The sequence below is a fragment of the Hippopotamus amphibius genome, chromosome 13 (genome assembly GCF_030028045.1).
Source record: "Hippopotamus amphibius kiboko isolate mHipAmp2 chromosome 13, mHipAmp2.hap2, whole genome shotgun sequence".
In the NCBI taxonomy this organism is placed as follows: Eukaryota; Metazoa; Chordata; class Mammalia; order Artiodactyla; family Hippopotamidae; genus Hippopotamus; species Hippopotamus amphibius.
The window spans coordinates 84665585-84678236 of NC_080198.1; the positions used below are offsets into that span (position 1 = coordinate 84665585).

Here is a 12652-nt window from a genome sequence, read left to right on the forward strand (position 1 = left end):
AATACTTGCTGTGACTTACGGTGACACCGTTTCCCATCAGGCAGCAGAACAAATCCTACAGGGCATGTACAATAATAGGATCCGGGGGTGTTCTCACACCCAAGAGTACAGCCATGGTTCCAAAAGGCACACTCGTTGACATCTACACCATGACAACAGCAAAACAGTCATATGGTTATTTTTAAAAATAAATTGTAGCGTCACTAATAAGTCAGCAAAAAGTAGGGTATCTCACACCTCTGTCTGCTATAACTGACCATAAGTCAGTTCAATTATCAGGAGAGCCACAGTTTAAACTGTCACAGTTTATACGTTCAAATACAGATTTTCATATAAGAATTACTCTTGGGATAAAGTAGTACTATTTCCCCTGAAAAGATATAGCCATTTAAGACAAGGACCCTAGAAATTTCTTGACAAGGACAGGACATCCCCTGCTCTGCTCTTCAGCTTTCTCAGTGCTGACAGGAACTCTTCACCTGAACGTGGGAATACTCTCCAGCAGTTTTACGGATCACTGCTCTATGCTATGGCTCTCACTCACTAGTCCTGCTAAGCAGGAGACCACGTTAACAGGCTGATGCCAGGTTTACCTGAAGTCTCACCCCAACTAATTCCACTGAATGTGCACTGCAGCCATTGGATTCTTTTCATTGGTAACTATTTCCCAGGAGAAAGGAAACAGCATTTCTCCTTGGGTTAATTACATTGGGCCTGGAGTCTCACAATAAGGAAGAGCCCAAGATAACCAGCCCTGGTGCAATTTCTCAAGATTCCTACCAAACAGTTATGAGATGAGATGTGGAAGTCACATCCTCTTTGAGAATCTTATGAGAGCTATGGAACTGCTCCCCTAAAAAATTAGACAATAGTGACCTTTTGCACACTGTCACACAGAGCTCCACAGAGTCCACTCAGAGAATCCCTGCCTTATATCAATCCCTGAGTAGCCTCTGAAAGTATCTTACCTGGGAATACAAGATATAAAGGAGACTTGAAAGTACTACAAGGGCTTTTAAATCAGGGAAAAAATAAGATTGCTTTTCTGGGGCCAAAAGGAGGAAACTTGGAAATTGGTTTCTCATGGAAGCTCTGGATGGCCCTCTGAAGACCAGCCACTGGCTCAGGTGGGCTGTGCTTGCTCATCACTCTTTACCTTCACAGTTCTTTCCATCTTGGCTTAAAGCGTATCCCTCTGCACACGTGCACACGTGGGACTTGGGCTCTTGCCCACACATGCTGCCTCTGCAGTTACCTTTCCTCAGTTTGCAGAGTTTCTGATCTAAAAGAGAAGATGGTTAATTTGGAGTGGAGGTGTGTTTTGACACGAGCAATGCATGATCCATCATGGTGCTTAAGAACCATGTGACATCAGCAGGAGTGTCATCTCACGGAGGTGGCACTAGGACTGAACATCAGCCCAGATTACTCAGCATTCCGAAGCCCATTTATTTCTCTAATTGCATTTCTCCCACGGTAGCTCTCAGGCTAGGACATACTAATTAGCTGGAGATATCATTCCTTGGGTTACGAACACTAAGCACAATGTAATAGCTTTTTCTTTTTGACCTGCTTTTATTAAAAGTATTTATTTACTTAAAAAATAAGGTACATGAACAGAAATGCTGAAAAAGAAATATCTGTTTAAGAAGCAAAACAAGCTGCAAAACTAAGAACATCTTTTCTTAAGTATAATATTTATAGGTCAGATCTATATATTTATCTGTTTTTAGGATCATTATGTAAAGAACAACATCTTTCAGACAATATATGCTATTGACATATGTCTCATCCCCAAGTTTCTGAGTTTATTGCTGCCAGCATTCCATGTTCTACAAAATAGCCCAGGGTGAATAGTAAAATCTGCTAGGTAAGCTAGCTGCTTGGGTTAAATTAGCCAAATACATTGAATGACAAATAGCCAACTTGGTACCTTTGGTTTTCAGAGCCAGACTCAAGGGCTAAACTAGTAACACATATAACCCTGTTTGAATTTTGTTTCTTCTCATTTTTTTGCCAATTTTAACAATGACTTTGTGAAATGTTCTGGGAAATACAGAGATAAGCTTGAGTTCGAGGGCAGCTCTCAAGGTGCACATAGTTATGGAGGCCAGAGCTCTGGTGATGGCAGGGGAAGAAGACCAGGGTCAGGGACCAGGAGACCTGGCATAGCTGAGATCAGTGAGAGCCTGTGAGTAATGGGAGGAGACCACTAAAAACACAGCCTTGCTCTGAAAGGCACAGGAAACAAGCCGGTGAGAGCCTGAGCACAACAGTGCAAGAGGCTGAGACTGTCCTCCATGCAGGTTTGTTCTCTGGTCTCTGTCTACTTAGAAAGATGGCTCCTGGCTCTGACTCCACCCCTTTCCCTGTTACTAAACACTTTTCTTGACCAACAAAGCATCACACGTTAGAAACGTACTCTTGCCCCCTTGAAAATGTTTCTTACACACATCGAGACTAGCCGGAGGGCATGTCACCCTCTAGAGATTCTGATTTGATAAATCAAGGGAAAGGCTCATTTTTACCAGAATCTGGAATGGTTCTGATGCTAGAGTCTTCCCACCACACTTTAAGAAACACTGGCCTAAAGTAATAATGGAATATTCCACTTTCACCTCAGTTATGAATGCCTGCTTTTAGCTAATCTGTGGCATTTCTTTAGTTATTTTAGATTTTATTCAGATCTCTTAATAGAATTAAATGCACAATCTTGCCAATTATTTAATACTGTTGCAATATTACCTGCTAAATCAGTTAAGATTTACACTGAATAGTTTTTGGATATTGATTCCAAAAAATGTGTTTCTTGTCAGTGGTTTTTATGCCAACTATACATGTTTAGCTACATTGTTTTTCATGTTCCTACATGTTTCACATATCAAAATTTTAATTAAGAAAATTAAAAATGAAATGACCCAAATTTTTTAAGTAAATGACTAAAGTCAGAAACTCACAAATGTATTGGAAACAAAATGTACCTACTTCAAATTTCTAAAAAAGAGCATGTGATTGTTTTAACTGTACTTTTTATAACATTTACAAATGAACAACAACAAAAATCCAGAAGCGCGTGACTCAGCCTTTTAATAGCACCAAAGTGCTACTACTTTCTTGAAGTAACCAAAAACTGAGAAATTATGCTTCCTGTAAATATCCCTTATAAGAATCTTCCCAAACCCACTACGGTAGATGACCACTGCATTAAGAACTGGGAAAACTGAGTTCCCTCTTGGTTCTGCCTTTTACATAAAATCACTTTATCTCTTTGACTTCAGTTTCCATGAAATAAAAGCATTGAAGCAGATATTCTCTGAGGTCCCTCACTTAAAAAAAATTACAGTTCTATACAGAATCAAATGTCTGTTGTAAGTTCCTCTAAGTTTATACCTTTAAAGATTCTCAAACCTTAATCTCTATTTATGAGATGTTAATGGAGATTCAAACTGACTTATGAAGAAAACAATTAGTTTCTCGGGTGCAGGAAATTGCTATGTCCTTCATCTAGATCTAATGTTATTTATCTCTCTTTTTTTTTTTTTTAACTTTTCTACTGCCTCTTACCTGCTTTGCAGCGTATTCTTATCATCAACAACACCATCATCATCACAAGTATATATATATGTATATATGTGTATATTTTTTTCATTAATCAATAAGCTTTTGAGGATAAAGCATGTATTCCATCACATTTATAGTCCCAATAGCACCTAACCTGGTGCCTTTTACAACCCAGGGGTGCTACAAACACCTGGAATAGATGCACAAAAACCTGTGACCATGAAACCTACAACTTAACTCCTTTCTTTGGTTTCTCCTTGAATTTTCAGTCAATCTCAGAGTTAGAACTCAAACAGATGCTCAGTACTGTTTCCACTACACCAGGCTGCTGATGGGTTTAATCATACTTAAGAACAATATGCATTACTATTCAATGATGAACACAGGCAGGAAAGCAATCAATATTCTCCTTTGAATGGTTGTGCTGATGATGTGACCTGAATTCAGCCACTAAACACTTAAAAGGTCATTTTAGTAAGTGGCAAAGCACAGAGGATTGAGGGCTGTATTTTGTTTAATCTCCTTAATCTTCTGCGGTTCTTCAGCTTCAAATGAGGCTGAAGCTAGCACTCAGAATGCTGCTGCTGACCTCAGGTAATACCCCTCCCAGAGCCCAGCAGTGGGGCCTAATTACCTTGGAGATCAAATTAGAGCTCCTTAATCATGGAGTTTAATGTCCACCACCAACCGAGGCTTCAGTAACTGCCCAGCTCACAAGCTCTCATGAGTTTTGCTACAGTCAAGCAAACTATAGATTTTACCTTGGCCCAGTTCTGAAACCACACACGTGGGGCTCCCGAGCCTGCTTCTTCCACTGATCACACCTTTTTCTCTCCCTCAAATTCAGTGTCAGACTCACCTCATCAGCAAAGCCTTTCTAGTCTCTTCCGTTTGAACCCATTCACTTGAATCATTCTTGTAACTAAATATTTAGCGCCCCCCAATAGTTTAAAAATGTGAATAACATTTTATAAAGCATTTGCTTTATCACATGTAATTTTCATAACAAGCCCTTGAGCTATGTAGAGCAATTATTGTCTTCCATTTTACAGATTAGGAAACAGTATCTTAAGGATCACATCTAGGTAATAAAGGGTAGGAATGGGACTCAAGCTCAAGTCTTCAATGATAAACCCCATCTCTTTAATATATATAAATATATACATACATTACTTATGTGTCTATATATATAAAATCTAACTATGGGTTTTTATAGAAAAATACATATTTTTATTATTAATGTTATATATCAATATATACCATTATATATTGATATATAATAAAGTTAATATATTAACATATTAATGTTATACTATATATTTTATGTGTAATAAAATATATAAATTATGTATATATTTTTCTATAAATGTCTATGATTTTTTATTTATTTATTGTCTTTTGCATTAGTGAGTTCCCTGAATAAATGACTCTCTCACCTTTTCCAAAAAACTTCCTAAACTGCATAATGTAGACGTTTACTCTTCTTTGTTAAAAGAAAATAAGAAGGAAGAAACAAGAATGGTTTTTCTGTGCTATAATTCCTAATTATAGTAAAAAAAAAATCAGCCAGAATTTAGCTACTTAGTAACCTTATCCATCTAAACCTAAGAATCAGAAAGTAAACAAATCAGGACTTCCCTGGCCATCCAGCGGTTAAGACTGCTTTCCAGTGCAGGGGGTGCAGGTTTGATCCCTGATTAGACAGCTAAGATCTCACATGCCTTGCAGCCAAAAAACCAAAACATAAAACAGAAGCAACATTGTAACAAATTCAATAAAGACTTTAACAAAATGTGGCACACCAAAAAAAAAAAAAAAAGACAAAAAAAGAAAGGAAACAAATCAATAGTCTCTGAGCAGTTAAAAAATAAATGTCTTTCATTCTCAGAAGAGCCCCTCAGGCCCACTCAGTCTTTCCTTATTTTAGACCTATTTCTGAGGCGGTTGGCTAGTCCACAGCATGAAGATGCATTGTTACCACCTCCATACCCAATGCATTCCCCTATGGCAGCAGTGGCGACATAATCCCCATGTTCTTTCTTCCTGAGCCCAGACACAGCCTCAGCCCAGCATCCTAGACCACCAAGGGTTAGTTACTGGTGCTCTTTCCCACAACTAGAAGCCACATCTCAGGGCTCCTCCCGGAGAAAGACGGCATAATTTGAGTGTGAAAATGATAATAACTACAATGAATAAAAACGTCAAATATTTTTTACATCCTTGAATTTATAAGGATGCTTTTTTTAAAAAATAAGGTCACCTCTGGAAGATATACTAATCCTTTATTCTGAAAACAGATAAGGGAAAGATTAAATCAATCATTTAATTTACCTTGCCTATAAAAGATGCTCCTCAGGGAAATCATATAGATGATGTGGAAAAGTTCTTCAACTAATAAGCAGTGACAGAATTAGAATGTCATGACTTCAAACCGCTAATGAATAAATGCGTCTAGGCAATGATAATCAATAGCTTGTGACGCCATTATGTGAAAGGCTGATAGAGACCAGGCTGGCAACACCTGAGCCAATGATGAATCCTAACGTCACAGAAAGGATGGAGACCCAGCCACTCAAGCCCTCTGCCGTGGTCGATAGGAAGCATATGGTACTACCTGCAGTACCACCTATAAAGTTCTCTTGCAAAAAATCTGAATCTGATCAGGCTTCTAGGCCAAAGCTACCAGTTTATACAGAATCAGGTTAAATGACACCATGGGAATAGAATCTACAAAATCCAGAATGTGAGAAATTCTAAGGGACAAACGATCTGGATTCTTCAACAAACAAATGGCAGGAAAAAGTCTCAGAAAATAAACAGAGGCCACAGCCAAGCACATGGAAATCAGCAAGAAGCAAGAGACAACAGCAGGAAAGAGAGAAAAAAATGATAAAGAGCCATCCCGAGTATTTAAAAGGCATTTCAAATGGCAGCCAGTTGGTGTCAGGGCAAACCTGCCTTAAAAACCCAGCTTTGCCTCCAATCAGTCCTATTCTTGCCCCAATGGCATGTAGCTTTGTATATGTGACCCTCATCATTAAGAAAATGTCAATGACTGTCTCTAAATATGTTAGGAAGATATAGAAATCCATAATTTGGTAAGATTTCTGTAATAAATAACAGAGCTTTGGGTGTTTGAACTGATAATTTAAACTACATGAAAACAGAATATAAGTGTAGGTGAGGATATGGAGAAATTGGAATCCTTGTGCACTGTTGGTATAAATGTAAAATAGTACAGTTGCTGTGGAAAACAGTATAATGGGCCCTCAAAAAATTAAAAATAAAATTACTGTATGATCCAACAATCTACTTCTGAGTATACATTCAAAAGGATTAAAAGCAGGGTCTCAAAAAGATATTTGTACACCCATGTTTGTAGCAGCATTACTCCCAATAACTAAAACGTGGAAGCCACCCAAGTGTTTGTTCATGGATAATTAGATAAGCAAAATGTGATATATACATGCAATGGGATCTTATTTAGCCTTAAAAAGGAAATAAGTTCTGACACATGCTACAAAAGAGATGTATCTTGGGGGCATTGTGCTGAGTGACCAGTCACAAAAAGAGAAATATTGTATTTCTCTTTTGTATTACACTTATATGAGGTACTTAGAGTAGTAGTCAAAATCATGGAGACAAAGTATCAATAGAATGGTGGTTGCCAGAGGCTGAGGAGAGGCAGAAATGGGGAGCTGTTATTTAGTGGGTGTAGAGTTTCAGTTTTACAAGATGATAAGATTTATGGAGAAGAATGGTGGTGATGGTTGCACAAAAACCATGAATGAACGCGTACTTGATGCCACTTAACTGTACACTTAAAAATTGCTAAGATGATAGATTTTATGTGTATTTTACCACAATATTTACATTTTAGGAAAAAATTATGTGGAAAAAAATGCTCATCTATCTAGGATGATTCTTTTCTAGAGGTTTCAAAACAACCAAGGTTTTACAGTAGAAACCCCAGCAATGAGGTAATCAAAATGAATCAGAGTCCCACCTGGGCAGTTTTAGCTACACTAGTCACTTCCATAAGCAGGTACATTTCTAGGTGGAGGAAATTCTTCTTCAGGAACTCTCAGAATTAAAGAAATTCAGCAATATTTTTCTACATGAAATGAATGCAAAGTATTTCAAACAGTATTGATGACAGATGTGCTTCATTTTCTAAAGAATACGCTTTTGAAATTCTCTTATGAGCTTAAAACTGGAATCTACATTTTAAAGAATTACAGAAGAAAGCAATATTATCTGCACCTTCTACAAAAGAACATCTGTGAGCAGTAAAACTATAGTTGCAAATTCTCTGAATGTTGAGCTTGAAATAATGTCATTAACATTGTATACAAAGAAGTTCCCACATGGGCTCTGAGATTCATACACAGTCTGCACCTTGTATCCATGAGTTTCACACTTGCAGACTCAACCAACTGTGGATCAAAAATATTCTTTAAAAAAATCCCAAAAAGTTTCAAAAAACAAAATTTGAATTTGCCTTGCACCAGCAACTGTTTACATAGTATTTACATTGTATTTACAACTATTTACACAGTATTTACATTGTGTTAGCTATGATAAGTAATCTAGAGATGATTTAAAGTGTAAGGAAGGAAGTTCAGTAATATGCAAATACTATGCTATTTTATATGAGGGACTAGTTCATCTTTGGATTTTGGTATTGGTGAGAGTCCCGAAGCAAATCCCCATGGATACTGAGGGATGACTGTAATAGTAGAGGTGTTAGGGCAGCCAGGAGAGCACTGCCTAATAAGTTTAATCATGACAACAAAAATGTGAGATCAAGTCTGCGTCTCTTTTCAGAGAGTCAGAGTATACGTGTGTGTGTGTGTGTGTGTGAGAGAGAGAGAGAGAGAGAGAGAGAGAGATTGATTTTCTGAGTTCCTGAAATGGAAAACATTTTTAAAAGAGAAAAAAACCAGGTTTGGGCCCCCTAATCTGTGCAAAATGAAGCTTTTAACCACCAGCAGACCATGGATAGACAAGAATATGCCAAATGACAAGTTATCCCAAAACAATTAAAGCAAATCTAAGATATAAAATTATAGACAATAGTGAGAATGTAGTTGGGGAGGCAGCATGGTGTCAGTCTGCCTGGGTTCAAATCTCAGGTCTACCCCAGTGTGACCTTGAACAAGCAATTGTGACATCTCTGAACCTCAGCTTTCTAATCTATAAAATGGTACTAATATTCACACTTAATTCATAGGGTTGTTGTGAAGATTAAATGAGGTAATGTAGGAAAAGCCCAGAGCAGATCATTCTATACTCAATCAATGGTCATGACTATTACTATTATTTCTAAGAGCAATACAACCTGTGCCATTTTTCTATTTTATTTCCTATTCAGCAGCTCATGCAACTCCCAAATCTATTATTTCTAGCCCAGACCTTTTTCTTGAAACCTGGACCAATTAATTAAAAGAAACAAGAAAAAGACTGACGCATAAAAGAGTCTAAAAGACTCTCACTAGAGTTAAGCTGCAAAGATCTGCTGCAGAGAAAACTGATTTAAAACATTGGGTTTTATTCATAATATACAAAAGGGAGCAGCCTTGCTGAAGACTGTCTAACCAAGGGCAAGGGCAGGGCTTACAACATGTAAGGAAGGCAACATGTACTCAGATATTAATATCTTTAGAACCTGTTCCTTGTGGTATTATTTAGGGGAAAGGATGTCAAAGGCTGTTTTTTTTTCCAACTATGGTTTAGTAAATGTCCTCTAGGCACTGGGAGTACAGTGGAGAGTTGTATTCCCTGTCCTCATAGGACTAAGGAAGTTGAGGAAGACAGACAATTACAGCAAAACATACGTGCCCTGTGACAGGAAATCTGCTATTTTCTGGAAATAGCTATTTGAGGCTCCAAGTGAGGAGGTCAGGGAAGGTGTTCCCAAAAGAAGTGATATTGGAAAAAGGAATGAAATTGAGTTATTTGTAATGAGGTGGATAAACCCAGAGACTGTCATACAGAGTGAAGTAAGCCAGAAAGAGAAAAACAAATACCATATGCTAACTCATATATATGGAATCTAAAAAAAATGGTACTGATGAACCCAGTGACAGAGCAAGAAGAAAGATGCAGATGTAGAGAACAGACTTGAGGACACGGAGTTGGGTGGGGTGGGGGGAAGCTGGGACGAAGTGAGAGAGTCGCGTTGACATATATACACTACCAACTGTAAAATAGCTACTTAGTGGGAAGCTGCTGCATAACATAGGGAGATAAACTCGATGGGTGATGACTTAGAGGGCCAGGATAGGGAGGGTGGGAGGGAGTCGTGGGAGGGAGGGGATATGGGGATATATGCATAAATACAGCTGATTCACTTTGGTGTACCTCAAAAACTGGCATGAGTGTAAAGCAATTATATTCCAATAGCTTTAAAAAAAAAAAAAGTGATATTGGAGGTGTTTCTCAGAGGATGAAGAGTAAGCCAGTGCTGAGAATTAGAAAGAGTGCTCCCAGAGAGTTCCCTGGTGGCCTGGTGGTTAGGATTCAGGGCTTTCACTGCCACAGCCTGGGCTCTATCCCTGATCAGGGAACTGCGACCCGCAAGACACGAAGCGAAAGAAAGAAAGAAACAAACAAACAAACAAACAGTGTTCCCAAGCAACATGCCAAAAGGCTGGAGCAGAGAGCAAGCCTCACGCAGTCTGTAATGCAGAAAATGGTGAGAGAGGAAGCTGAGAAATGACTGGTTGAGGGGGAGCAGAGGGCTGTGAACCGGCTAGATTAAAAAAGACTGGGTTTTATTATTGACAATAGAGAGCTGACCACTGGTTTTAACCCAGGGATACATGACTGGGTTCTCCTTTTTGAAGGGCTACGCTCCCTGCAGCATGGAAAAGGGCAGCGGGGCACACGCATCACGTGGACCCCAGGGATGGAGGGCTGCCGAGAGGGGCACAGGGGTGGTAACAGAATTGTCAGGAGGTGGAGATTGATTTCGTGGGGTGGGAGTGAGAGAGAGGGAGGAAAGGACAACTCCTAGATTTCTGCCTGGGGAGATGGAGGCAAAACGTCACTCATGAGGTAGAGACCCTGGAGGGAGAGGAGCTGGGGAGAAGGGAGGGGGACGTGAGTGGGTCAGTTATTTCCTTTGTGCCTGAAGCACTTCTTAGAAATCCAAGTAGAAATGCTCAGAAGGCAGGTAAACATACGGGCCTTGAGAAGGAAACTTGTGCTGAGCCTGAATGTGTACATCTGACGTGCCCGCAGCAGGACCCCGAGCCTGGAGGGAGCAGACAGCAAGAGGAGGGGCCGGAGGGACTACTCTCAGGAAACAGGTCAGAATCATCAGAAAACCAGCCTGTTGCTGAAACTGTGGCTCTACTACCTCGACTTGGGCTCATCAGTCTGCTGCATGGAACTCCTCTATAACCAGCCAATCCGAATGGACAGGCCGTGGACAGACAAGGACACATTAGTTAGTCTTCCTCGTGGAGCTCTGTGGCTTTGTCTTTGTAAGTCCCACCCTTGCCCTTGGTCTTCATCAGGGCTGCTCCCTTTTGTATATTATGAATAAATTCCCAATGTCTTAAATCACTTCTTTCTGCAGATTAGCTCTCCTATGCCTCAAGTCCCCCTCCCCCCAGCCCCTCCCCCTCCACCCCCACCCCCCACCCCTCTTCATTTGTCTGTATCTCAAGAAAGAGGTCTGGACTGAAAATAACATATTTGGGGTCAAAAAGGCTGCTGTGTAGGAAATAAAATAGAAAAATGCCACAAGTTTTATGGCCATTAGAGATTAGCATTGCACATACCCATCTGAGGGGTTCTGAGAAATCACTTGAGAAAAAAAGAACTTGCTTACCTTTATTTAACCCAGGCTGTCTAAATCATTTGACCCTGAAATGTTTCTTCCTTCCAAATAACCCCTACAGAATTAGTGTTTGGAGAACATGTTTTGATAAATGATAGTTTAGGCATTTTGCATGAGGTAAGTTTATAGGTCCTCTTATTTGTATAAATACTTATATTTTATAACAAAAATAGTATCAACCAAGTTACATGATTTTTCTCAGCTATCTCCTTATTGAAGTAGTCTCACTACTAAATGCCTTGCAAACCAAAGTACTATTATTCACTTTGCCAGAAGAGCTACAATTGTAAGCCTATTCTGCAGCAGGAATTAACCAGCCTCCAGAGAAGTACATCTTTAAATGCGAAGGATATCAGGCACTTTGAGAACCTGATGGAAGTTAGGTACCATCTCCCTGGGGGAACAACTGCATATTTTCATCTAACATATACAATCAAGGGCTTCACGACCCTAAATCCCAGGTGAAGAATTTCTGCTCTACATGGCACTAAAACAATTTAAACCTATTTGATGATAGCTAAAGTAATAGTGCTCTTGAAATCTCAAGTCCTTTGCACTTGGACCACACACGAAGCCCATCCTTTGGTCAATAACTGAAGCCAGTATCTCCAATGCCCACTGCCTTCTAGATTCCAGATTTGTTTGCCTGTAGCTCTGCTGCTGGCACTGTCTTTCCAATCAAATTCTCTTATTTGTCACATTATTTAAAGCTGTTCTATAGTGAATCAGTGTAGATTTTCTTCTGAAATTCACGCTTTGAATATCCTATCTGAACTCCCTATCAAAGAGGCTGAGTAACAGTGAAGGACTCTAAAGAGCAAGCTATTTACAGTAGAAAGAACGCTTAACCGACAGAGAGGAATTTTTTCCTAAATCCATCATTAACAAGCTGTGTGATCCTGGAAAAGTCACTCTGCTTCTCTAGGCTTCCTATTTCTCAATTATGGAATGAGTACAATCATTGAGGACCTTTCTGCCTCACAATGTTGCTGTGATAAACCAACGTGAGAATGCCCAAGAAAATACTTTGGAAATTATGAGGTTACATATAAATGTAAGAGACGGCGATGGTGGTGATGACAGGATCTATAACTACTGTGAATGAGACTCAGTCACCACTTATTCATAGTAGGTGTCGGTGCTAATTTTATTGTGACATCACCACTTGGACAATAAGCTGTATTTGAGCGTGAGTCGAAAGTTCCTAGGTAAGCTAACTGGCAGGATATCAGATTCAGTGCC

The 12652-nt window shown here is 39.3% G+C and overlaps 1 protein-coding gene across 3 annotated transcripts in view; it reads right to left on the reverse strand.

Moving 5' to 3' along the window:
- Positions 1–12652, reverse strand: part of EGF (epidermal growth factor) — a 101074-nt gene that overhangs the window by 51028 nt on the left and 37394 nt on the right. For 2 of the 3 annotated variants that reach the window (XM_057706239.1, XM_057706237.1), the window contains exons 6-7: positions 1157–1282; positions 20–142 (exon numbers count right to left, since the gene is read on the reverse strand). The exons of the other annotated variant lie outside the window; for it this stretch is intronic. In XM_057706239.1, the coding sequence (XP_057562222.1) occupies positions 20–142; positions 1157–1282 (249 nt within the window). The remainder of the gene's footprint in view (positions 1–19; positions 143–1156; positions 1283–12652) is intronic. 3 annotated transcript variants of the gene reach the window in all.